Raw genomic sequence first — 27,995 nt, 5'->3', positions numbered from 1 at the left:
GTATTTAACTAATAAGCAATGTCACGCATGTCAGGTACATCTCCAAGTTTTTATTAAAATTAATGCAATAAAATGAATTCTTATGACTTAATATTTTTGTTTTGTTACAGGCTGAATTTAATTTATCACAACCAAAGATGAGTACAAAGAAATGCGCGTGTTTCACTCCTAGCGGGCTGGTTTACACACGTTTAGAAACTGACGGGACAATAGCTAGGCGACCTAGTGACGCTGCTAAGGACTTAAACATAACAAGAAGCCGAAGATCTATAGACAATGATGTTTACGAACCCAATACAGTAGATAGCATTCTAGAAGAGAACCCTAGTATTGGGCATTTACGATTTAAAACTGAACCGGTAAATGAAATGGAAAACAAAAACATCCAAGAAAAAATTGACGAACTTATCAAAGAAACGGAAGCATTTCTTGAGGCTTATGAAAAAACCAAAGAAACTATAGATCATAAAAGAGTAAAGCGACGTGCTCAACATTGGAATCATAATAAGCACAAACATAAAACTGATCCATTTGTAAATAGTAATGAATCATCACTAGAGTGTAAAATAGAAAAAGATGGAACTGTTAACTGTTCACAGGTTATTTATAATGACTTAAAAGCTTGGCAAACTAATAGATTAAGTTTAGAAGATCAAATAAGGCAATTGCGTACAAAACTTGAGGATTTAAAAGAAATAAAAAGACATTTGAAAATAACCAAGCCAGTGACAGAAATGCAGACGATGCAGCCCACTTATGTCAATAATCATCTTCATAACAAAACTATAACCCATGATCATAACAGCTCTAAAGAGCATTACAGAAAAACACGCTTGCATAGACTGAAAGCGAAACACAGAAATAGTACGTCAATAGATAAGAAAATTAGACAATCTAATGAATATATAATACCTACGGTAGCTATAAAATCCAAAGACGATGTTTTTGATATGCAACTAAAAAATGAAACAAAAATGGCTAATGTAACATTTAATCAATTAAACAAAACCACCGGTCTCGACGATGTTAATTTGTTCAATGCGGAATTACCAAAGCCTCAGGTTACTACAATAATTACAGATAGCAATTTTTACCAACAAAACAGCATAGAGGAAGAGAAAAGTACATTTGAAAGTGTAATTACCCCAGCTGCACCCCTTCCAACGACGACTGAAACACCAAAACAAAATGAAGTATTCGGTGTGAAAATGAGCGGCATTCCAGGAGAAGAAAGGAATGAGACAATTGACAATGATAAATATTATTCGCAAAGTGCTCGGTATTACAGTTCTGTTATTGATACATTTATGGAAAAATCTACGGAAACGTTAAAAAGTAGGACTACTACGACGGTGAAACCGACTACGAATAATTACAGCACACTTGGTCCTTTAAATTTAGGTCCTGCGAGGCTCGATGCATCTGAATATGAGCAAAGAAATCCGAACAAAGGCTCATCTAAAAATATTGGTGTTTTTGATAAGCCAGTTGATGTATTCCAAAGAAGACTTCACCCATTGTTTATTGAAAACGAAGACAAACATGTTTGTTACTGTGAAGAAAATAGGTAATTATTATTGTAAACTTAATTCTTATTGCATTAAAAAAAAAAGATAGTGTTTTTATAACTTATATTTCGCTTTTGCACTAATAGGAAGTCGCGGGGCCCCGGACACAGTTATTTAGAAGCTGCACAGAGGGCCAGAGAGGAACAAAGAAAACGGAAAGCACAGCTACTACAAAAGAAACTGAGAAAAGCTCGGAAGAGGGTATGTTTGTTGCATATTACTATATGCTTTGTAATTTCTAGCTCGCACAGTCCTTATAAAATATTCATTTTTACAGGCTGAATTAGAAAAATTGTGTGAATCAGAGCGTATGAATTGTTATCGTCATGATAATGACCACTGGCGCACTGCGCCGTTCTGGACAGCTGGGCCTTTCTGTTTCTGCATGAGTACTTCAAACAACACTTATAATTGTGTAAGAACGATAAACGCCACACACAATCTACTGTACTGCGAATTTATTACTGGACTCGTCACTTACTACAATTTACGCATTGGTATGTTTGTTTATAATAATAATAATAACGAGGAAATGGATAAAATAGACTAAAAACTTTATTTTCTGCAGATCCGTTTGAAACACAAAACCGGGTGAAATATTTGACGACGACGGAAAAGGAATATTTCCACAATCAGTTGCAACAATTACTTACTTGCCGGGGTCCATCTTGCCGGCGATTCTCACATTCTAATATACATGGTAATCATTTCAAATTAAAATAAACATGTAGGTGAATAATTATAACTAATGTATGTACTTGACAGATACTCGCCAACGATCTTAACTGCTACCATCGGATTCATAGCAAAATCAGAATAAAATTTGCTTGACATGCTTACAGATGAGTTATTTGGATTGGCCATTGACTATTCACGCGCAGTTAGCGGTTAGGGCAGTTCGAAGTAAAAAAAGCAAAAATGAAAACATAAACCTACTACGATCCTGATATTACTTATATTCACTATCAAGGAACAAGATAAAAAGAGAATAGACTGTGTCCAGGAGTGGGATAACATGTTATTAGTTTTAGAAATTATTATTTAACATATTATTATTGATTTAATTGCAGGAAGCAGTGAGGAAGCTTTTAACAAAAGGTTTGAAGATGATCATGTATACAGAGGTGAACCTGTTGGATATAATGAAAGGTAAAAACGTAACCATGCATTTTTTTTTTATATTTGCCACTTTTATCAACATATGCCACTAATTGATATTTATTTCAGGGCATGGCGATGGAACAACTACGGTCGTCGTTACGCGAGGGCGAGGGAACTACATCGAAGGCGGCACATGATGACATATTAAATTATTAGATCAAATTTTGGACAACATTGGAAGAAAAGCTCAAATTGCGTTTGGCAATTTTCTAAGATTGTTCCCTCCGAAAAAATAAATAATGCTACATGCGAAAATGGCGTTAAGCTCACAATTTTCTACAGCTGCGAGCATGAGAGCGGAAATGAGAGCAGCGGGGGATGGTAGTAGTTATTTATTCTGCGACGAAGTGTCGAGGCATGCATAGTGTGGTTTAGCTGTTGTTACGACACTGGCCGTTTAAGATTATGAAAATAATTTGTTCAATCAGATCGGATACAATAGCATAAGGCGTGCGTAGGCTCTTTCTATTTCAATTTTAGTTATTCGTTTGAAGGGTCGGTTATAGGTATTTTACTTATCGACTGATAAATATAAAACTATGCATCGAATGTAGTAGGGCTTCCTATAGGGATACGTACTAATTGCATGTAATTTTCATATGATAAATAAGTAGGCCATAGAAACCGGATCAAGTTTTTAATGGTAATACAATCCGAACTTTTCTCTATACAAACTTGTCTTTGTTGTTTTTGTGTACGTTTAATTATGTACCTAATGTTAAGTGAGCAGTATGTTTTCCTATAGTCATCTGTAATCTGTAGGTCTTTTAGCTTTAAATGGATAGGTATTCTAAATATTGTATAAACGTTGAGTATATTATTTAGCGATCAATATACTCGAAGGTTGATGTAGATGCTACGAACGTGTATCAGTATGTATGTAGTACACTTTCTATTTATCTTGTAGACTTCAATAAAGTGATATTAAGCTGTTGCCATTGTGATGATAATGTGTATTGATTGTAATAAGAAACTCTTTCAAAGTTTTCAATTGTGTTTCATTACTCCTCTATTCCGATAGGCATAATTACTTAAAAAAAACTAAAGTTACGCATAATGTATCCTGCTACTAAAGTAGATTAATATGTTGAAATTAAATTAGTTTTACGGACTTCGGTTACGAATCCGGCCGTCCTCAGTCCACAAAGCCTTCGTAACCTCGGGGAGTAAAATTATATTACAACTACCATAGAAATATATCTACTTACCTACGCGCAGATTTCAATTTCCTTGCGTAAGTATATACATACGTATCAGACGTTATCAAAATATTTGATACACAATACGTCAGTGTAGAGTATGATCGCTAATTGCAAATCTTATTAAGTTAAAAGGTAGTAATTCTTCATATAAAACATGATTGTATCAAATGTCAGAAAGTGATACCAAAAATACCAGATCAGGTACGTCCATATTCATGGTGCTAGCTACGATACGTAACTATCTATCCAAGCCAGTACTATGAGTATGGAATAATATTACTTGCTACTGCTCGATTTTGCGTTCATCTGTATAAAAATATTGCGAACTCCAATATTGCTAAAAATGAACTATTAATACCTACGTATCTTATTCAAAATTCTCAGATATATTGTTAAAAATGAACTATTAATACCTATGTATCTTATCCAAAATTCTCAGATATGCTTGAAGTTAGGATGGTCATAAAATTCCTTTGCCTAACATGCTTTACAAAGCGAGTAGCACCAACCTTACAGCATAAAGTGATATGGACATTCAAAGTTTTACTATAATACCAAACATGGGACTGATAAGTACTGCTCTTTCTATTAAACTGGTATAATTTGTTATTTCATTGAAAGAATTTGGTACTGAAACCTGGATAAAATAAATTATTCAAACATGGGGTTGAATTATTCACTTTATTTACAAACAAATACTTAGGTAGTGGTACTAAATATCTAAAACACTATCAAGATCATTGTCATCACACAATGAGAACAAGTTGGTCTGTTTTACAGTGGCAGTATCTTTCTGTGAAAAATATTCAAAATCTTGAGAAGCATTTTCTGAGAAATCTTGAGAAAATTCAGTATTATCTATAAATTCAGTCCATTTTGAGGTCTGCTTGTGTGTCTCAGCAACTGATTTGGTATGAAAATTCATATTCATATTTTCGTCCTTTTTGATGACTTTCTGGTTACTTACACTCAAAGTTATTCTATCTGTTTCAATATGGTTGTATGTTTTATTATAATTATTGGTACACAAGTTACCTCTAATTGGTTCATTTTTATTATTTATAATGGACAATTCTGAATTAGAAATTTTATCTGTATGGTTTTTAGAATAGTCTGGCTCATTATACTCTGTCCATCTTAATTTTAATTGAGTAGTGGGTGGCACAAATTTCTTAATTGTTTTTCTCTGCGGTGGAGTTGTGTCATGAAAGCCTGTTACTTCTACAGGATTACTGACATCATCTTCATCAGAAGCTTGTTGATATGAATTCTTCTTATATGCTATGAATTTTTTTCTCATATTTTTTCTAAACTCCTTTTTGCGTTTTTTGAATATTTCCAACACAACTTCCTTTCCAAATAATGTTTCCTTTACTTCATCAACTGGAGATGTATTGGTTGCAATAGTATCTTCTATATAGTTAGACCATTTACTCTTACTTGTGGTTTCTTGTTCAATGTTGTTCATTATATTTTCAGTATTCTCTATACTATCACTACTGTCTACATGGCTTAAGTTTAGCATGGCTGTTTCTCCCCTCAGTTCATTAAGTTTTTGTACATGTACTCTACAATCTTTCCCTGACCCTGTTCCATATTGCCTTTTAATTGATTGTTTCTCACCACATAGTTTGCATTCCCATTTGTTTGATTTCTTTACTTGATGCACCTGTATATCAGTAATGTTAGATGAAAGTAGTTTACTGTACAGTGTTATCATATCTATGTGTGTGACAATATGTATTTATAATATAGACTTATTTTAGGTAAACTAAATCTATCAAGAATGGATATACAAACTTGTAAGCATAAAAAAAATATAAAAGTTTATCCAGTGACAGTGTTCATACTCCATAGTACATTGAAGACTATTAGTATTCTCATATTATAATAGTAGAGAATTATTAGTCAACAGTATAAATAAAATTAAAAAAAAAACACTTTCAAAGTTCTTACTTGAAATGCAAAGCATTTGTAACATCGTAACACTTGGAAAACTTGTGGCATAATGTGATCAAACCTTGAGTTATTTTATATAATTAGGCATTAAGAAACAATAGGCATTATTTTCTTTTTCCTTTGGATAGTAATTATCAACCTAAAAAAAAAGTTTAGACAGTAAAATTATAAGAACTACAATCCATTGCCAGTAGTCAAATTATCAACCGACCCATAAATAAATTTATTATACATATAGGTACGAATAAACGATAGGCATCTATAATTAAAATAATAACGGTAAGTAGTTAATTTACCAGTTACAGTATTTAAAAAAAATTATATTGTCCCGGATTTCCCTTAATTCCTAGGAATTTATTGTTATCGAATGCATATCAAACTATAAAGGTTTTGCAAAATAATCACGTATCGGGTTAAGTAGTAAGTATATTAATAATTACTGATTACCTACTTGTCCCTCTGTTCAAGGGTGCCTGGTAAGTAGTAAATTACCCAGGTATATTGTTTATATATATTATCTCTGATATAAATGAAAATTTAGATTGCATTTAGCTTACTCATATTCTGTTTTCAAATTCCAATTACCGTCTTCTGTCAGTGACAAATGACAATCTTCTACCTTGTTACTTGTTAGGGTTGCCGGTTGTCAATAAATTTATCCAGAATTAACTCTCAAACGCAATGGAAGATCATAATCATTCCTTAATAATTATATTGGAATTGATGTTTTTTCATTTTACACATTCCCTTATTCATTTCAATATTATTTTTTGTATACATTCAACCAGATATGCACGTGTCGTCGTCGCTTCACAGGCTGTGTGAAAAAGCTTTCTCAGAAATGTATGTAATTTAATTATAAGGTGTATATTTTCCGGGAAAAAGTATTCTACAATAAAGTTAATGTGGTAAATTTGTAATATACAAAATTTTATGCAAATTAATTCTGCGTTATACGCATTTTTTTCGAACAAACCTATAAATTTATATACAAACTAACTTTAACATAATATCATATGAACTTTTAGGATTATTACAATATTACACAATACAAAGTATACGATTATGCATTAGAATATAAATGCATTGGTGCATTATTTTACTATTTTTGTATCTAATTACGTAATTGGGCAACCCAATTACTTATTTGGTATCATTGACACTTGACAGTTGACACTAGAAAATATTCGTTCAAAAATAGAATCTGCAAAATATTGAATTTTATAAAACTTTTTATTAAATATTCATTAATAAAATAGCCATTACTTAAACTAAACTATTCCTGGCAATCAGGGGTAATTCTGTAACATAATATGTTTAAAAAAAAATGTAATATTATAAGAGATTGTAAACATTTTTGTGGCGGGGAAATCAAATCGTCCTCAATGTCGTCAAAAGTAAGTTTAATGTACACCCTGCATATTCAGCGCGGTTGTACCCTGTAAGCAAGTTGGCGGCAAGAGCTTGCGATGTTCGTATATTTTATATAAGTAGTCATAAGTTGCCGACATCACTATAAATGTGAGTAAGTATCATGCATTTCAAAAACTAGTGCCTGATCCAAGGAGGCAAAGTTAATCAGGCGCTTTTTTGTGGCATACATACATACATACATAGTATCACGCCTTTATCCCATAGGGGTAGGCAGAGACTATAGATTTTTTTGTGGCAATGTGCAAATATGCAAAACGAATTCAAGACATTACCGATTATTCGAGTTTAGTATTGTGTGCAAAAAAAAACACCTTAAGTTTCTTAAATGTTTATTCTGAGCCACATTCATCACAGTTCTCGTATCTATGTCAATTTACAATATTGGCACATATTTTATAGTAATTAGTGGGTAGATAGTTATAAGATTTAATCATAAAAGTATTATGAGGTAATATCTATTTATTTTATAGTAGGTAGGTATACCCGATTTAATAAACACAATTATTTTTATGGAAGTATGTTTGTTTTGGAATATTTTATTTGACAGAACAAATAAATATAATTCTTTCTAAAAACTATACTTCTTCCGAAAAAAAATTTACAAGGTATTAAATAACGAACTTATTTAAATGCTATGTCTTGAGGCAATCAAAAAGATTGAATATTATATTTTATCTGATATGGATGTTTAACTTCAGTCCTATATTCTGCACTTGGAAAATAAAATTTTCACTTAAAGCGGTTAAGTCGGTATTTGAAATAAGATAAGTTTTCCTTTCAATAAATTCCATTTGCCATATTATTCTTATTATTGCTGGATATTTTTCTGATTCAATACTTTTTTTCTTTTTTACAACTTGGTGCAGTAGGTTTGTGGCCTACACAAAAGTGTTCCCGTATTGATAATTCTTACTTATTAAGTAGATACTTATCAGGAAGATTCGAGATTAATCAGGCATTTTATTTGTAGTTTGCTCTTACTTAACATTACATTTTAACCACATTAACTAAAAATATGATTGTACATTAAAAAGGTCGGAACTCAACAATTCATCGTTCTATAACATCGTTTATTGCGAAATGTTAATAGGTAGATAATATTTGTAAGCCTTTTAATATTTTCTAGATTGAATAAACTATGAACACAATTTATGGATAACATCAGAATTTGTAATCACACAAAATAAGTATGGTACATGCGATCGTGTATTTATGTAGGTACTTACCTAGTTGAATTCAGAATCAATAATTATAAAAAAAAAAAACATAATATTACAATCTTGATAAGTAAAAATACTAAGTAATATTATAATTTTGCGGACTTTTTGAATACATGCAACATATTGTGGCCATCTCTCCATTCAAATATGTGTGTAGATATCTTTAGTAACACATAGAACGATAGATGATATTCATTTATTTTAAACTGTACTGTACTGTACATAAATATAACGCACTTTTTATAATAAAAGTCACAAGTTTTTCGCGTTTGAGATATTTAAATAAAGGCAAAGAGTGTAAGTAAGATCATTTTATAAAAGTAGTATTTATTATTTATATCTATTTTTACCTCGATGTGACGATAATATTTTACATAGAGGAAGTGATTATGCAGCTTCGAGTTTGAGTCGACTTAAGATAATTTTGCTTCGCTGCATATAAAAATAAACTATTTGGCCGCATAATTAAATATTTTTAGCCTGAAAAGCGATTATCTTCCTCAGATTAACAAAAACTGTCTTTCGTTTCGCTACATAATCTTACCCAGTCTCACTTCTCATATTTAATAACTATATCAATTATCACACCTACCACATTCAGAGGACAGAATTTGTTACGTTTTACATTAAGTCCTATCCTATGAAAAAGTCGTACACTATACAAGAGTGAAGGGACATACATTCGAATAATCTGCAATTTATGGTCAAATATTATTTGTTATTAACTATTGACTAATATTTTTAAATGTCTATTATTTGCTGATGGTAAGTCGTAAGCAGATTTATATTGTTTTATCATGCATAAACATAATTTTAAAAGAGACACGGACTTACATTTAGGTATTTATCTATATAGATTAATCAGTTCTATATACAGTAAGTAAAATTTTGGACAAATTTTGGCACCTTAAATACATTCATTCTTGGCACATACTATTTACAGTTGGCACAAAGTTACCACTTATACTAGACCGTTCCATTAGGCCGTATCTCATTGAGATATACATTAAATAATAATGTAGGTAGGACACTAATTTAACACATTTTTCAAAAAAATTTAGTCTCTCTAAGTAATATTATGTCATCTTTCAAAGTTTCATACGTCCTACCCTCAAGGAACTGTTTACACGGTGGCTGAGTAATATATATATATCAGATCATAGAGATAATATTATTACTTTTTCATATTATGTCTATGAACGAGACAGCCACAAGTTCGGGGCTACGTGTTCATGACAGTAGTTCGTCTGCTGTAGCCTCTCCGAGCGGGACCTGACGTACCTTGCGCCTCACACTCCCTTCGCACTCTATCTATTATATCGGCGACAAGTTTCTCCTCTCGGGTACGCTTTTCATTCCATTCTGCTTTGTTCCCTACACTGTTGTCTGAAAATGAGCGTTGGTTAATTAAACATTAATATCTAAGGGTGTGTAACCAAAAAAGCGTGGTTCCTAAAAGACCTAGATTTTGGGTATTTTTTAATTTTGTTGTTGTGGTGAAAAACTATAGTACGTTATTATGTGAATTCCTTTATTACTACATTTTATAATACGGTGATGACCTTATGTTGCAATATAACCAAAGGTTTTTCTTTATATATTTTTCATGACACAATTTTATGATTTTTTTTATATTGATTAATACATATTTAAGCTCTACAACTTTTTTTTTATATGTATTACTATCAAGGAATACATTGGTTTTATATATCCAAAATCAAACTAAATAATAATTTTAGAGCCGACTGCTCTGACGTAGAGTGTCTCAATATAAAAATTAATAAACGAATACCTTTAGTCCGAAAATTCTTCTTAGTTTCAGTAGGTTTAATGGCAGTTTGTCTAACAATGGTAGTTTGGTAGTTCGGTACTGTTGTCTTTGGTATAGCCAACTCTGGATCTAACTCTTCCTTTATTGCCGGATGGCATTGTGTCGCTATGTGCTTCTCTTTAGACGCTGTTTCTATTTGGTTGTTGGTAAGCACAGGACTCGCGTCTGCTAAAATTTCACTATGTCTGCTAGCTATGTGGCCTATATACCCTGGAAAGTATTTTTTGTATTAACATCAAAGATTACATTGAACAAATAAACTACCTATTTATTCAATACATGTGGTATTGAATAATTGACCCTTCACACTACCAATTAGATGAATTCGACAAGTGAATGTAATAAAGCAGTATCGCCGTTATCTAGAAATCCTCTAACTGATATTTCGGTACTAAGATAAAACATATTATAAATTGTATTTGGCTATGGTTCGATAAAAATTTAGTATACAATTATTACTTTAGGAACCTAATAGATAAGTATATGTTAATTGCCTATAGTTTTCCGCGCAAAAAAAAATTTAAGGTCACAATGTATTTCATATTTTTTATATTTGGTGAATTTACGTCTTATAGGTGCGGATTCGTCAGACGTTCCCCGTCGCGCGCCACGTAAACCCACTTAACAGACCCGTAGATACTTCATTCATATAATATTAAGTGATTGTATTTATGTACCTAGCTTTGGTGATGAAAATAGACTTAAGAATTAACCATTTTTGTACTTTTATTTGCAACCTTTTGAGGGTCAATTGGAGGCATGACAAACAATAGTCAATATCAGAATTCAATAATTAGAACCAAAAATCCTCACAAAATTGATATTTTGTATGACTCTACATTCATATCTCGAAGGTATAATGAATTAGGCATATAATAAGAATATAAACATACCTTTTCTGCTCTTAAAATATACAAGACATTGTTCGCACTGAAATAAAGGCGCAGGATTCATTGGCTGTATCACATGCTGTTTATATTTATGCCTGTACCAATGCGTGCGACTCTGCAATATTTCGCCACAGAGTTTGCACACAACGCTGCCATCATTCCTCAACATATACTCCAGCAGATCACTCCTGGCTTTCGGTATTTCTGTTATTATGCTCTGAATTTTATTCTCAGTGATTTCTATGTTAGGTCTGACCTCATCTAAAGACTTATCCATTATAAAATGAACCCCCGTTGTGTCTTTGCAAGCTGCGTCTCTATGGTGTGAATCAGTGTTGTATATCGTCGGATCGTCAATGGCTGTAGGGCTTGATAGCACTTCAAGAGTTATTATAGGCATATTGTTATCTCCAAATTCTTCAAACGCATAAGGGTAATCTGTAAGATCAAAAGTTATGGTAAAATTAGTTGAATTTATTGTATTTGTAAATTACTCTCGTGAACTTCTGTTCATGATTACCTACCTTACATTCCTTATTACTAATTTTCAAATCACAAGAACTCATTTTCTAAAAATAAAAATAAACGTAATTTTTTTATGCATAAGTTGGCAAATGAGGAGTGAGTCTCTTGATGCTTACATCAAGAGAGTCACGCTCATGATATCCTACGCCCGTAAAACCCACAATATTAGATAAAAACGCAGGTTAGTGTAATTCTGGCAACCATTATAGTACGCACCGCATGTTATTGGACAACATACAATGGCATATTTTTTGTCACTAGGCAAAGTGCGGCTATGTGAAAATGATGGCATTTGGCAATTGGGCAAGCCGGCATAACTGTGCCGACCATCTGGGGATGTTTTTATATTTTGCAGAGCAACATTTTCTTTGGTCTTCCCTTTACTGAAAATCAGGTGGGGTGAAGTCACTTTGTCGTCCTTTGGCAAAAAAAATAGTAGAATAGAATAAATGTAGATTTATTAGGGTATGGACAGAAAGTGCTCAGGGTCACGATTTGTTTTTTGATTGGGTTGTTGGTATATATAAAGTCCGGAATAATTCTTCTATTTTATTTTTAGTGTACATATTTTCACAATAATTATTTTATGTTGGTAAGATTCATCCGTTAAAATACAACTATTATAATCTTTATTACAATAAAAATAAACTTTTGTATCGTTCCATCAATTTATTGTTAAAGCTTTGATGTTTGCAACGATATATTCTATTATAATATTTATTGTCAGGGATCTGATTGCACACAAGTTTTTTTTAACAAATTATATAACTGGCCATTTTTTATCCAAGAATAAAACGCATCGATATTTCACATTTAAGTGGCATTGTGATTTAAAAATATTTTTTTAGTAAGTTTTATTGTGATTAACACACCTACATTTATTATGACACGACTATACACTGAAAATTAGTTAAAACAGTATAAACACAAAAAATTGGTTTTCAAACATAAACAACTTTCATTTATTATTTGAATTTGGTAGAGTTCAAACCTGGAAACAACTTTTTTTATGTTACTCATTGCCGATGTAATTACCGCAAATTATAAACATATTAACTAATTTTAATTGAATAATATATTTGGCCTCCTATTAATATATTATGAAGATGAATTTATAAGAAGAGTTATACATTTCTTTCAATTTCTAAGTACCTACCTATAAAAGAAAATAAATCTGAAATATTTGTATACAATCCGATCCCTATATATTAAACATTATTACCTCTATCGGGGTATTCGTTTTAAAAACCGATTTTATAGAATATAGACTATTGAATGTCTAACGAAACGCTAATATTTCAAGTGTAGTCATCAGTATAAACAAATTAGTATGGCCGGTATAATACAAATAAAGAAAAGTTATATTAGTCGTGCAATAAAAACTTCTATAATTATATATTCTCTTATTACAAAATGGTTGGGTTAAGAACTTTATAATATAGCTATTGGCCATACATAGAAATAATATTTATTTATTTATGGAGTTAACCTTATGACTACAGTCTAAAGGTTAATAAAAAGGATTGTTTTAAAGATATTATTGAAGAATAGAAAAATGGAAAAAGTAAAATACTCCGCTATAGAGCAATTAAATATTGATATTAATAGAATATGAAAACAGAACTTGCATAAAAAGATTGCACTTGGAACGAAACATAAACTTTATAAAATATTGAATACTTTTTGTAATTAATAGAAAATTTTACTGCAGCGCAGAGTCAAATTTCAATGCCGTTATTTAATTTTACGTTTCAATGTGGAAAAATATATGGAATTTTATTTATTTTACAGCCTTACGGACAACTCATCTATGCATTATAATATTAAACAAACACTTATTTGTTAGACGTAAAAACAAGAATAATATATCGCCAAAGTTTTACAAATTGAGTTCTATGTATCCGTAATACCTATGCGTAAAAGTTCTATAATATTTTCAAAGGTCTCATATATTTTACGCTGCCTTGCAGCACGTGTATAGAAAAGAAAAGTAAGAATTATAATAACTCAACAATGAACATGACCGCCAACTTAGTTAGCACTAATATCACAAAATAAAATACTACAAAAAAATATTAAAAAAAGAAATAAATCACCGTTTGATATACTTGAAAAATAAACAGTATGTAAAACGGACGTCCAAAAGATGGATAGAATAAAAATATAGATAAAAGGGAAAAATAATCTATGGGTTTAATTTTAATACACCTACTTAACTTGTCGTTACCGAGAATGTTTGTGCGATTGACTGGCGCTGACGTATATACTTAATTAAAAATCACACTGCAATTGTTAATACCTTGTTGGCGACTATTATACTAAGTGAAGTAATACATCGTATGATTATATACAAGAACGTAACCTAACAAAATCTTACGTAAACTTAACATAAACTATCTCGAAGTTGTGCGTTAAATTTAAAAATACAAAAACGCAATTTAAAAATCCAATAATCTTTTAAGTAGATATAAATGTAAAACTATACTATATTTTAGTTTTTAATCTTCTTATATAAATTGCTCTTATATTATACTCTTCCCAAACAAGAACTTATTAATAAAATGGACATTAGTAACAATCCTGAACGTGAACTTAAAGTAGTTGTTGCGGTGTTGTGTGAGACAGCCATTGCCATAGGCCGTCTCTACATTCCATCAACCTCAATGACAACTTCACAACACAACAACACACAGTTATAATAACATTACAACAAAATATTATTTCCCTTATCAATGGAAGAACTGCCGATTTTGTTTTCCGTTCTAGCCTTATTTACCAGAACGTCTTTTTATCAACTAAATATTACTCTAAAATCGAAAAGATATTTTGAAGACATCAGAATTATACATTTTACAAAAAAAAAAAATATTAATTTGTGCTATGGCACTATTAAATTATATGTAAACATATCTATAATGTTCGAACTATATTCCTCTTGGCTAATAAAGATTCAAAAAGGTACATATCGTACGTAACAGTAGGCTCACTAATAATCATATAATTATTCATTAAACTACTTAAAAGTCTTTAATAAGGATAGAAATATAACATTTACATTTCAACATACTTAGACGTGATCTAGTAAAAATGTATTCTCCTACCAATAATAATGATATAATATTATAATATGATATTGCTTGTGTAACAAACGGGCCGCGGTCGTGTCCGCGGTTCGCGAGCTTGCAGTGGCGACTGGTGCCGGCATAGTTTCGAATCGTATCCGATATGCTACGGTAATGACATTATTTATTGGAAATACAGTCTTTGGTCGGTGTCATGCGATGCATCGAAAAACTACAATAAGTATGGGTACTTTTAGAAAAATCTATAAGAAATCGTTAACTGGAAGGCACATTTCAGACTTTTGCAGCACCCGCTAACGCTAATTCAGTATAAAAGTTTAATTTAAAACGCAGCAACTGGCCTCATCTATTATAGTGTATATTATTATTGTCTAATATTTGCACAACCATAATTTTTAACGTGTTAATAATGTAATGAGCGTTATCTATGTAACGAACGTTCGAAATTAAATGCATAACAGTATCATTGGAAATATTCACAATACGTAGAACATAAAAACGTCCATGAAAATTTTATCTCCAAAAATAGAACAATACTTGCATAATTGCATCCCATATAAAATCTAAATGTAAGTATGAAAAAACGTTAACATTAGCCAGTAAAGGCACTTAAATTGCGCTTAACGACAGTTTCCTATATATAAAAGTGGAATTAACAATCAAGAGCCAATTTTAGTAACAGTTACTCAAACTTGTGCGGGGTCAGGCGAGGAGTGCGTGGGCGTGGACCCGTGAGGAGATCCTGAGCCCATCGCCTCCAGTTTGATTCCCGGTGGAAGCTGGCCTTCCATTCCTGGAATCATAAAAAACGTATTCGGTGCGTACACGCAATCCTTAGGCACGTAACAGTCGTGCGTGGTTTTCATGTGATTCTTCATTTTGTCCGGCCTGGAGAATTCTTTGCAGCAGACAGGACAGGGGAACACTTTCCTTTGTTGACCTTCGTGGTACAGGAAGGCATGCCTTTGGAATGAATACTTATTTTTGAATGTTTTCTGTATGTTTTCCTTAGCACACTCGGTGCATTGGTATACGCCCTCGTTAACCGAGGCGTATCTAAATAGATTCAGTCCTCTAACAGACATCTCGGTGAGTTGCTCTGCAGGGTCATTGGAGGCCGAGTTGGCTCTCCGTCTCACTCGCCTCCTGACTGACGGCCTCTGCATCTGGTTACCTCCCGATAATGTGTTGTTGTTTATTGAATCATTCTGGTATTCGTTCGACGTGGACGCTTGTGTCGCGGGGTTTATACGTATTTTCCCTAGACCATCGTGAGAAGGCGACAGTGCGTATTTGGTATCTTTATTTTCTGAATCGGGTGTCCCGCGTCCTGCAATAATAATAATTTGTTTCTTTATTGTTATCCGCTAAATTGTTATTTGAAGCACAGTTATGGTTTGGGACGTGCATTGGTTGATTTATGGAATAATAGAATCGAATTAGTGCACATTAAACATATATTTATAATCCATTTATATGAAACTGCTTTATAAATGATGTTTGAAATACTGACAATGCCGCAATCTAAAATAAGCGTATAAGTTCATGGATATACGAATTTACATCATTTAATAATTATCGTAAAAAGATCAGGGCATCGTCAGAAAAACTATTTTATAACTAAGTGAATACAAGCATTGGCTTTAACTCAACATTTTAAGCTTACCTCTAAATGTGATACTACTATAAAAAAAACTAAGGTGAAAAAATAAAAACAAGCAAAGAAAATATATTAACCTTTATTTGTTCAAATTTAATGACGAAATTTATTACACCATGATTAAAAATGAAAACCACGAATGACGGACTACTCCACGGACGAATATTCGATTGATTAAGTAAACAGCTATTTCATTATAATTCAATAAAATGAACTAGGGCATATATTGCACGAGCACCATTCAATTAAGAATATAATATTTTGAGTTCATATTTATTATTTTAGGAATTCGAAGGACTCGTCCATGCAATAGGGCCTACAAAATAAAACAATTAAAAACTAGAAAAAAAGAAATAATATCAATTTGGAACATACGTTCTATAAATATATATTAAACAAAAAAATTATCATCAGTCCTATAAATATTTTATTTTAGCAGAGAAAATTCTGAAACAAATAACACTACTCGTAGGTTGTGTTTTGAATGTAATAAAACCACAGTAATTTGTATCAAATTCAAACTGCTTAATCTAGTTTAAACTAACCATTAATTTATAAATTAATAATAAATTAAAAAATAATAACAAAAAAAGAATAGATTTCACTATGATATAATAGGACTCAAGTGTTTGTATTTGGAACTGTTTCGGCAAGTTCAGTAGTAGGTACGTAAATATAAAAATAACACTTCAGTTAAACTTAGCGCTTAAGATCACATAAGGTGGGTTTATAGTTGAAAAATAATATTTAAAACAAATTGTATGTATATTGCATGAATTATGATTTCGATAAAAAAAAATTGCTGCCATAAATTAACACACAGACACAAAATAAAACAAGCCGAAAGGTCTTGTGTTTCATTAAAAAAAGGAACAAGTGATTAGCCTCATCGTTTAACATAGGTATAAATCGATTAAAAATCTATTTATGGATGAAAATAAAATATTATACGAAAGCAACAATTTGTACTGGACCAACAATACTATTTAGTCATTTCAGAGCGTCAATTTGAGCAACATAGAAAGCATTTAAACGTAATCTAGCTCTAACCACACCATCTACGAGACACGAGAGTAGTATCATGGGATAACATACCTGGATCAGTCCTCTCTCCGTGACTAATAAATATTTCTACTATTCAGAAAATTCACTCCATTGTTAACAACACTATTTTATGTCTATATTAATCATAAATAACTTAACCTTTAATCTATTCTTTACTAATAACCCGTGTTGTTACTTTGCTACTATAAAGTAAGATGAAACATTGTTGAAATCGTTAGTGTTCATCGTTGCTACAATAATCACTAGTGATGGATCTCTATCACTCATATAAGGTCAGAAGATCCTATCACCACAATTGTTTTTTTACAAAATTCAAACGAATGACAAGACATTCATTTCACATTCAGATTCGACAAATGTTCAAATTGCATCCCGAATCGACACTATATTACAATAATTACCACTAACAATAAGTACTACATTATACAGAAATTAACAGACAAGAAAGATCACGAATAAATACAAAATAGAAAATTTTCAACATAACATAAATAAAACGGGGTACAAAAAATAACAAATAGGAAACAGAACAAGTATAACATCGATTGAAAATATATAGTATTTTTGATGTAACTTTTATTATTTTTCATTAAAGTTTCTAAAAATAGTAATTAACACCTTATTGTATACAATTGTATTTCATTCATTAACAAATAATTCTATTTTTGTGTAACTTTCAATTCTAAATTCTTCTAAATATTACTCTCTTTGCATTTGCTAAATTGTCTATGTGCAAATAACAAAAAAATAAGAATCTGCTTAATATTTGGCTAAGTTCTATTTTATTCCTGTGAGAAATTGAATTGTACCACGTAAGAATGCGTAATTATTGTGTTTGTGAATGACAACGTCTACAAGAACTGCTGGTCTAAAAATACTTTAGGTGAATGTATAGTGTCGTATTATATATTTTATTTTGAGAATTTCGCCTAAAGTAGCTTCTAGAGCCGCAGATATAATTAATTACATATTTTCACAATTGTGTTAGCTGCATTCGTTTGTAAATACATTAAATCTTTATATCATATTTTTTTAACATAATCCGAGAAAAAAATCTACGTTTATGGGCAAACGTCGCCGTACATGAAGATACTATTTTAATTATAATTACTTTTTTTGTGTTCAATACGTTATATTTCTTTTATGCAAAAAAATATGTGTTTTACTATTTTATTTTCTATTTTATTTATTTGTAAAGGAAACTTGAAACTATGAGCTAGATAAAATTTGAATTCCGTAAACTGTAATATGAATAAAATATAACTAGTATCCATTTAGAATATGTTATAATATAATAATATGTATATATTGCTTTATGTATGTGAAAAATCTTCGAGATTAAAAACAAACAATATGTATTATACGATCGAACGCCTCCAGTGTTATAGATTTATTGAAACAGAAGTTTCTTTCTGGGTGAACCACAAACAAGGTTGGCTATTTACAAAAAGGACTTTAAAACAACAATATCAACAAACAATATACAAATCTTGTATATTGTGGGGACAATCCATTTTATGTCGCATCACATGTGACATTCTCTTAAGTATAATTTAGCACCAATTAATGATATAACATTAATAAATAATATCTTATTGAGATGATAAATATAAATATAACTCCATAACATAAAAATAACGTCCTCTATTATTGATTATAATTGTTACGAATTTATATTATTACATTTGTGATATATATTTATATGTAAATATATATTATAAAGTATATAGAACAATGGAGATAATTAAGTAGAAACAAATGTAGAACGGGATAAGCTTAGGCACTGGCTAAATTGACTATCATAATTTAAGTAATTTTGAAATAATAATAGCCTCACCTTATTTAAGTATAAATTTCTTCCGTTTAAGTACCTATCAATGTCCAAGGTAAATTTCATATAAAGTTTATGAAAGAAGGTAGGTACAATAAATTCGTTTTTCATGAATTTGAACAGTCTTAATATTGATTATCAAGACTAAATCGCCTCGAAAGATTTCACGTCACAACGTTAACACAACGTCCGCGAGTTGTCCCAATTTCCAAACAAAATGGGAAACATGAGATGATATTCTTAAATATAAATTTACAATCATCGTATTTAACTACATGGGCCTAAAAGGTCTCTATACTCCTAAGGAAGCTTCTTAAAGTAGATATTGTAAACTTTGAATAATGAAAATAAATAATACACAATATTCTTTGAAATTTCTTAGTCGTCTAGTAGTCAATAAATATTTAACTTATTCATATACAAGTAAAGGCACACTAATAGGCAAGCGTTCCCTGGACCTACGTTTATTACATTGGAAAAATTTACTTGTAGGATACGTAACGTAACGAGTATCTATTGAAGAACAAGTACATCATCGAACTCATATCTCGCCGTTTACATTCACGTCAAATATATATTTTATATTAGAACCGAACGGTGTTTGCTATCGTTATGGAAGACTACATTTGCCTCTAAATTTAACTAAATAATTTATAAGTACCATTTCTTATGTTACATATTTTAAGGCATTTCCATTCCTACTAAAATATAATTTACAAATCATCTCATGATTCCAGATATTTATCATTCAAAGCACCTTGCTAAGATCACTTTAACAACAACGCCGTGTTGTCTCACTTCAAATACATATAAACATTGTATATTTTACTTTAAGTAAGTTTCATTTCTAGTAATATGAAGATCGAGGGATAAATGTTGTTTTAAAAGCGATTATAGTACTACAAGTCAAGGATGTAGTTTTGGAATTCAACGCGGAAGTACTTGAATTTTATCATCTAAAACATACAGAGATCTAGATAAACGCAGTAGTATTATAATCTCTTTTGTATGAACTATTTCAAATATACACATTTTTATATTGTCTTGGACAAAATACATTTATACATTTATGTAATGTACTAGTAAAGAAAGAGATATAATTTTATATAATGACGGCAAATGATATTAATATTATTTAAAATGAATGTGTCTAACTAACCATAGATATTTTGGGGCTCCGCTTGGCTGTTCAGGAACTGAGTGTACATAATATGTTTATCAACAACGCCTATGCTACATGATCCCGATTGACTCTAAAAAGTTTAAAAGCTAGTCTATATTAGATTGCTCCATCTATTACAACGTGTGTGTAATTTAAATACGCGTTTGAATAGCATAACATTTACAACCAAACATTTCAACATTGATAAACTATTTTAAATTAATCTTAACAAAATCTACAAAATAAAATCATAGCCTGTTTGAGTTTTACTTCGAAGAAGTCAAATCGTAATTTAAAACTAACATCACTAATAAGGCAAGTAAAATGAAAATGCATATTGACCACTACAAGTAACACGACGGCATTTCATGTAGTCTTCTTAAAGAGCAGCCTTTTAGGAGAAAACTCTTTGTTCAGCATTAATGAACCTCAAGAAGACAGCACTGCGACTGAATCGTACGCAGAGATCATGCCATCAATGTGTTATACTCGTAAACGTAACTATTAACTTAATCTAACTAATTCAGTTCAATGAGAATTGCATGTTATATTCAGCACACGTACAGTAATCAAATATACTACATTTGAATATACGATCACCATGAGTAGTTACTTTGTACCCTGAAAATTTTGTAAGTAATAAAATTAAGTAACAAGTAAGTGCAAAATAACAAGTAAATCATAGCAATTTTATAAATCTCTTTGAAGTCAGCACTCTGAGAAAAAAATGGAACAACATAAAAATAAATAAGTAGATAAATATTAACAACAAACAACTTTCGTCGTAATATAACAAACTTATTGAAACGTTCACGAAATAGAGCACGATGCTTATTCAATCGCTGTCTACGATTATTTGCTATGTAGAATTCGAATTGTAAGTAAAATAACGCATAGAATTAATAAATACTATGCTTGCTAATCAGATCTTATTACTTCAATATTTATTATTGAGTATGACTATTATTTTAATCATTAAGACTCCTGCTTTGCCATCTGCTCGTTCGAATTGGGTTGATTTTTGTGTATGATCTTTAAATGTGCAATCATATTATCTTTTCGGGTGAACTCCTTAAAACAAATAGGGCATGGGAACACCTTCACGTCTTTCTTGTGGGAAGTGACGTAGTGCCGGCAGAAATTGCTGATGTGCGTGTAAACCCTTGCGCATATTTTACACCTAAACACATTTTCGCCTTCCTTGATACAATAGTCCCTTACAGATTCGTTGGTTTCTTCATGGTAGTTTCCTACGCTTCCCATATTACTTTTCCTTATTGGCGAGGGAAAGATGCGATGTTCCCAATTAGTTTGCGACAGGTCAGACATATCACTATTAGGTATATTGAGGTTATTCTGTTCTAATTCTGCAGCAAAGAGCTGAGTGGCAAGAGCAGGCATCAGGACAGTCTCTGGTGGGAATTTGTCAAAAGTGTTTAATGCGGGATTCAGGTTTGATAGACCCGAAAGATGACTGAATAAGTTTCGAGCTCTAATTTTAGACATTTGGGGTATTAGTTTTTTACTATTCTTTGGTTTTAAGTTACGACCTAGTCGGGCTTTCTCGTCTGCATCCTTAATAGGACCATCTTGTGAGTTGGAGTTTTCGCGGTTTTTATCTGGGTTGTATTTGTATTCTATGGGTTCGTTATAGCCATCGTTAGTTTCGGCAGCGGGTTCCTGTTTTATGGATCCATTTTCAATAGATAGTACGGGTCCGTTTGTTGGATAATTTTGTTGTATTTCCTCTTTCGGCGCTTTATCGGGATCTGAAATGTTATAATTCCAGCTCTAAATGTGAAAAAACAGGCGATCATCAACTGATGTACTAATAAAAAAAACTAAACGTAATTTAATATGATTGGAAATATTTTAGTATATGTATTCAGTTTGCGTTACAAGTTTTCACAATAATTCGCGTTGACTAGAATATTTCCAATTGCTTATTACGAAGGAAAGCTATTGGGAATAAGCCTTGTTTGTTTTCCCTTTTCTCAATTGTGACTAATTGTTTTGATTAAAAGAAGTTAAATAGATAGAAATAATTATTCAAACCATGAACCACACCGGATTTGCCCCTGGCCATTCCTCTAATAGCTCTCCCCAAAAGCAGAAAAGCAAGCAATAGTTAAAATTGTCGTTTTACAGAAGAAATAAGCGTCTGTTACTCGTAAACGTCAAAATAATTTCATATATATTCACTTACCCCTTTTGAATAAATTTTAAATATAATATATGGTGGATTTCGTAAATACACTTCACTTTGTTTCACTTATATTTCCTAACGTCAAAGCTTATATCCCATTAGCTTTTCCCTTATTATTTTTTATTTTACTGTTGTAACAATGTTAGATAACCGGAAAGGAAGATTAAGGTAGATATTTACAAAAGGTAAGCAAGTACACCATTTTTGTTTTCGTTTATTCGATACCGCGATATTGTTATTTTAATTACACTAGATTTCTTTGTTTCTATCTAAATATATCTAAAAGTAATATGCACACATGAACATTCTTCTTTCGGTACATACATGAATGATGATAAATAACAAATCGGATCTATCGTAAATATGAAAGAGACATACCTGCTGACTCGGAGTCCTTGCCGCCCATATTAGCTTCGGTGGACTGCGCGTCGTCACCCTCGTCGATCAGCAAAGCTTCCCCTGTTTCCTCGCCACCAGACGTTCCGCCGTCTTCAGCATTGAATCCATCCATAGACATTTTCACTTCCAACATTTCCGGGGAACCTCTGATCAATTGGTCGCCAGGTCTGTTGTTGGGCGCGTGAGACGCAGACTCGGGTACAAATTCACCCGGCGGACTTGCCGCTGTATTCAGTGCATCACTAGAACTTCCACTGAGTTTCCTAGGCCGACCTCGTTTCCTTTTAGGTTGCATTAGAGCGTTGCCCAATAAAGGCATTAATAAATTAGGAGGCGCCCCTCCGCTGGGTATGCCAGACGCCGGCCGCTTCTGATGCATGTACGGATGTATTCTGTGAAGCTGTGGCGGAGGAGTATGACCGGACGCATTCGTTTGTTGCTGTTGAATTAACGAATTGGTTAGAGCCGGTATATCACATTTCTCCTCGTTAACCTCGGTAAGGCCTTTTATTCTTAAACTCTCGGCCACTTTTAGAAAAGCGGTCAATCGCTCTTGGTCAACGCTCACTTCCCCCCTGTACATAAAGTCTAATAAACTTTTCATATCAGAATAGGGCACATCTTTCAATATAACAATAGGATGTTTCTCCTGGTGATTGACAAACAAAGCTTGGAAATAAGGGCTGCAAGCCGACAGGACCATCTTGTGTGCTTTAAGAAGCTGACCGTCCACGGCCAGGGTCACGTCTGTGAACGTCTCTGCGTGCAGCAGCTGGTCGAATACTGACAGCATATTCGACTGGTGGTTGTTCCACCGCAAGCAAAATCTTTGCGTAGCCATTTTCGTTTTCGTTTATTCCTCTTTGGAAGATACGAGTTTGCCAGTCGGGGCTTAAAATCTACTAAACCAACAACTATTCAATGATGTATACATAAGTATCTCTCTCTTGTTCCATGAACAATACAACAAAACGTCAACAATAGATAATGTTTACTTTTTAAAAGTCATTTTCAATTTGTGTGTTTCATAGTGTTAAGTGCAGTTTGTGTGCCGGGCGCAGGGGGACCTGGAACAGATAACACACGTGTTATTACACCTCGCCCGTAATGTACACAGTAATGTAAAATAGCACCTCGTTCATTGGACCGAGTTGTAGCAAAAGGCAAATGCGGTAGTCCGATATCGATCAGTTAGTTGACATAAGGATACAATAGTTTTCTTTACACGCACTATAGGTAAAAAACCTTGTCTCTACGTCAGCCAAGACTAAACTAGTACCATGTGTACTATTCTATAATTTTTGATTCCGGTTAATAACGAATGATTAGTATAGTTCTGCATACAACTATGCCTAAAAAAGATACAGGTATTGCAGTATTCGTAGAGACTATTTAAGCGATTGACGTCGTTTGTTCATAAAAAAAGGTTCGATAGTTACATGTAAAGCTCCAAATATGTAAATGGTGCAATTTAAAAGTAAAACAGAAAGTTGAGGATAGTCTTGATTTCTCTGCTATCGTGTTGATCAGAAATAATTAGGCGGTATAAGTGATTACAGCAACTGCACGACATTGGTTTGTGCTTGTCACGCTATTATCCTCTGTGGGATTCACGCGATACGTACTCAGTACTTATCAGATTGGAGAAGGTAAAACATCTACCGCTTTACAATATCGGGGAAATGAAGTTGATGTCATTGTTTATACCAATAACCGTGAACAATTAAGATATTAATGTTTTCTTTCGATGGGCGTTCTAAATGGTATCCTCACGCCCTCGTCGGTATTGTATTCTGTTTTGGACACAATAAACATTCGCATACTTGTGAAATATAGGTCCTTATTCTATTTATTAAATAGGTACGGAAATACTTTTCGTATGAGACGCCTAAAATATTTGTTTGAAGAATTAATATAAATAACTAAGTAGGTATACCAATATCCCTTATACACATAATATAATATCGGTACATCTACAGTTTACCTACAAATCATTCAATTCATTCTGTGGTAGATTTGAGTAGTTCTAACTAGGAATATCAATTAAAATTTTATTATGTTTAGGTTATAGTGCTTGTTTTAAGTTTTTTACTTAAATATGTCGATAGATATTTATATTTTACGTTGTTCATAAAATACTTTGTAATAATATTTTTTAAAAACCCTTACACCTGTTTAAGAGGCAAAGCTTTAATTTATTTTTATGCCGTACCAGCGAAACTCTTTAGGATGGCTCTGTGGATAACAAATAATAATGCCTACCTATCTATCTATTCTTGCTTTGTATTTAGTACTCTTAGGTTATATCTGCCAAGCAAAAAAACGTGGGCGAGGCGGCAGCGTCTATAGCATTATGAAATAAAAACTTCATATCACTCACGACACCTACCTATTACTTATGTGTTGCAAATCTTAATAGGTACCTAGATTATTATAATTCACAACAATACTTTAGTGTAGGTATATTCCGTACCTATAAAACTGGGTGTTTGTAATTTTTATATGATTAATACATGTATTGTAAAATTTTAATTTGGTATAGATCTATATTATTATAAGAACACCGTCTTTAAGCATACGAAATATCCGTTTTTCTTATGGGTTCTGCATTTTTTGTATAATTAGAAGTATTCTAAACAATCTAAAATAAACAATGACGTACTAGTTGAATAGTTTTTGTTTCCTACTGGATATAAATCTTATAGACTACACCTCAACAAAAAAAAATACAACTAGGCACAAATGCATTCAGGCATTAAACTTAAATATAAGTATTTAAAAACATTATAAAGTATTATTTCGAGGCCAAATTTGAATAGTGGCAAATGATTTGTGAATGAATCGAATAGCTAATTTAACCAAGGTTAAAAAAATCGAGGGCGCCTCACTAGCCTAGCGGCGGGAGGGAGTCCGTGCATCGGCGAGCGCACTGCAGAAAAATACTCATCTACCTATAGCTATGTGTACAGTCAAAACAACCATACAACGCGGACATTTAGCATAGCAATTTAAAATAGTACTTTAATTTCCGATTCACAATAAAAAAAATATAACGTGACAACAAATCATAACCACTGTGTGAATTCCAATCGGAGTCTAATTGGAATCTTCCCATCGTGGTGTAAAGCTATAACACGAACATTCGGTCCACATCCACAGGTGCCGAGTGCTGACCACAAACGTTATCGCGGTATAAACGGGCGCTCGAATTATTACTACGCACCCAGTCGAGCGCGCGTTACATTACGTCATCACAATGGCATTATTACCTCCGATATCCACATTAATTCAACCGATACGTCGCGATAAGCATCGTTTGGGAACAATTATATCACTGCACAAACATAAGGGAACGTACCACACGTATCTGCACCACGATCAACTCGACCCTTTTATGGGAATGAGGATCAGCCCTTCCGCCATAGTCCGAGTCCGCGTTTACGTCGCACCCCGCTCACCCGACGACTGACGGCCGCAGCCCGCAACCCCGCGCGGCGAACACCGACTCGCTCCGCGACTCGAATATCTCTCACAAAAAATACGCCGTCATCATCGAAATGGCGGCAGCGGATATATTCAGCGCAGGGTGCACGCTAAATATTGATTTATTTTAATATATTGATTCGCCCCGTTACAGGGAACACCATCCCCCCGCTTCTATGATTTATTTATAACTACTGCTATCTATCACTGGCTCATACAGCTATGCAAGTTCACCGGTTATCAATTATACTTATTCAAATGGAATAGGGGCGAGGTCGATGCAACAGGACGAGCGTGATTATTGAATGCAAAAACGTCATTAGAATTAAATAACTCATATTACCATCCATGCCTTCGGAACACTTTCATCGTTTATTCTATTGAAAATTTACTGATTTTATCATTCTACCCTAAATTAATATTAGGTGAATGGATTGATCATATTGGATACATTTTCAATATTTCATGTAAGGGTCTTATTTAATATCCTGATTTTATATAGCAAAATTCTCTTACTCATTCCAAAATAAAGGCAAGAGGCTTGCCATTCGCGACTAATTTCAATCAATTTAATTTTTACTCCTTATATCATTATTATTGACCTACCTGTACATGAATATATTGAAGGGATGAGTTTTCCACGTGAAAAACATCAATCCATTGGTGTTGTCGCCATGTCAGCAGTGTTCGCCGTCTCTGTCCCGCGCGGGCGGGGTTGGATGGACGCCCTCTGCGCGGCGACCGCCGCCGATGATGGCCGAGCGCCGCCACTTTTCGCAACGAATCCACCCGAGTCCGCTCGGAAAATAGATCGCGGGGCGCACTTGTATTTCTTCTAAGTTTTAAAAATTCACATCAACAAACACAATATTTTTTTCCAAAAGTCCAAACGGGTCAGGATAAATTATAAATATATTCATGTGTTATTTCTCCACTGTTATAAAATAAAACGATGCACGGACGTGACGTAAAAAAAATCAGGATATGAACAAAAAATCCGCGCGCGTTACTCGGAAGTATTTTTAATAAAAATGGCCTGCCGCCTCGGCGGGAGGAGTGGCAATGGGCAATGAGGTCGGTACCCTCTCTCTGGCACCCGCGCGCGCCCCTCCCTGCCGCCACACTCCAACATAGGGTTAGAAAGTTTCAAAAGTGAATCGTGGAAAACATGACCACAGAAATGACGTCCTGGATGCAACACCAACAGTGCACTCATTTACAAGGGCGACTTAAAAAAAAAATCCTCCCCATTCCTAAACTTTATTCGTTCAAGCGATATATTTATCACTACAAAAATACCTTTATGTATAGGTATA

The 27,995-nt window shown here is 32.7% G+C and overlaps 3 protein-coding genes across 12 annotated transcripts in view; 1 reads left to right on the top strand and 2 right to left on the bottom strand.

The window, feature by feature from the left end:
* The window catches only part of LOC115445084 (extracellular sulfatase SULF-1 homolog), a 111,793-nt gene extending 108,073 nt beyond the window's left edge, over positions 1 to 3,720 (top strand). The window contains exons 12-17 of the mRNA XM_037444476.1: positions 111 to 1,567; positions 1,655 to 1,769; positions 1,846 to 2,065; positions 2,137 to 2,268; positions 2,639 to 2,717; positions 2,796 to 3,720. Coding sequence (XP_037300373.1) covers positions 111 to 1,567; positions 1,655 to 1,769; positions 1,846 to 2,065; positions 2,137 to 2,268; positions 2,639 to 2,717; positions 2,796 to 2,877 — 2,085 coding nt within the window. The 3' untranslated portion in view covers positions 2,878 to 3,720. The remainder of the gene's footprint in view (positions 1 to 110; positions 1,568 to 1,654; positions 1,770 to 1,845; positions 2,066 to 2,136; positions 2,269 to 2,638; positions 2,718 to 2,795) is intronic.
* An 873-nt stretch (positions 3,721 to 4,593) lies between these two features.
* LOC115445083 (MRN complex-interacting protein) lies at positions 4,594 to 6,531 on the bottom strand. 6 transcript variants are annotated; one of them, XM_037444796.1, is made up of 3 exons: positions 6,448 to 6,530; positions 5,888 to 6,029; positions 4,594 to 5,600 (listed from the first exon to the last, which is right to left on the bottom strand). In XM_037444796.1, the coding sequence occupies exons 2-3, from the start codon at positions 5,936 to 5,938 to the stop codon at positions 4,644 to 4,646; spliced, it is 1,008 nt and encodes a 335-aa protein (XP_037300693.1). In that variant the 5' UTR covers positions 5,939 to 6,029; positions 6,448 to 6,530; the 3' UTR covers positions 4,594 to 4,643. The 6 variants fall into 6 exon arrangements, with proteins under 6 accessions (XP_037300693.1, XP_037300691.1, XP_037300692.1 ...); XM_037444794.1 differs by having other exon boundaries at positions 6,338 to 6,529; XM_037444795.1 differs by having other exon boundaries at positions 6,342 to 6,513.
* A 1,105-nt stretch (positions 6,532 to 7,636) lies between these two features.
* LOC115445130 (protein tramtrack, alpha isoform) lies at positions 7,637 to 27,736 on the bottom strand. Of its 5 annotated transcripts, XM_030171245.2 has the most exons (5): positions 26,555 to 26,730; positions 23,176 to 24,263; positions 11,269 to 11,703; positions 10,337 to 10,585; positions 7,637 to 9,930 (listed from the first exon to the last, which is right to left on the bottom strand). In XM_030171245.2, the coding sequence occupies exons 2-5, from the start codon at positions 24,035 to 24,037 to the stop codon at positions 9,767 to 9,769; spliced, it is 1,710 nt and encodes a 569-aa protein (XP_030027105.2). In that variant the 5' UTR covers positions 24,038 to 24,263; positions 26,555 to 26,730; the 3' UTR covers positions 7,637 to 9,766. The 5 variants fall into 5 exon arrangements, with proteins under 5 accessions (XP_030027105.2, XP_030027103.1, XP_030027102.1 ...); XM_030171243.2 differs by lacking the exons at positions 7,637 to 9,930; positions 10,337 to 10,585; positions 11,269 to 11,703 and adding an exon at positions 12,327 to 16,203 and having other exon boundaries at positions 26,555 to 26,712; XM_030171242.2 differs by lacking the exons at positions 7,637 to 9,930; positions 10,337 to 10,585; positions 11,269 to 11,703; positions 26,555 to 26,730 and adding exons at positions 16,597 to 22,360; positions 27,286 to 27,736.
* Positions 27,737 to 27,995: the final 259 nt, after the last annotated feature.

The sequence above is a fragment of the Manduca sexta genome, chromosome 28, assembly GCF_014839805.1.
Source record: "Manduca sexta isolate Smith_Timp_Sample1 chromosome 28, JHU_Msex_v1.0, whole genome shotgun sequence".
Taxonomy (NCBI): domain Eukaryota; kingdom Metazoa; phylum Arthropoda; class Insecta; order Lepidoptera; family Sphingidae; genus Manduca; species Manduca sexta.
This window is presented reverse-complemented; position numbering and strand designations above follow the sequence as displayed.

Bases quoted from the DNA above. Each gene is read 5' to 3' on its own strand.
- LOC115445083 (XM_037444796.1), bottom strand. From the start codon at position 5,938: ATGCCACAAGTTTTCCAAGTGTTACGATGTTACAAATGCTTTGCATTT. The intron at 5,601-5,887 runs GTAAGAACTTTG...ACTGATATACAG, and splicing joins ACAAATGCTTTGCATTTCAA to GTGCATCAAGTAAAGAAATC.
- LOC115445130 (XM_030171245.2), bottom strand. From the start codon at position 24,037: ATGGCTACGCAAAGATTTTGCTTGCGGTGGAACAACCACCAGTCGAAT. The intron at 11,704-23,175 runs GTATGTCTCTTT...TTGATCTTACAG, and splicing joins CAAGGACTCCGAGTCAGCAG to ATTACCCTTATGCGTTTGAA. The intron at 9,931-10,336 runs GTATTCGTTTAT...GCTCATTTTCAG, and splicing joins GAAGAATTTTCGGACTAAAG to ACAACAGTGTAGGGAACAAA.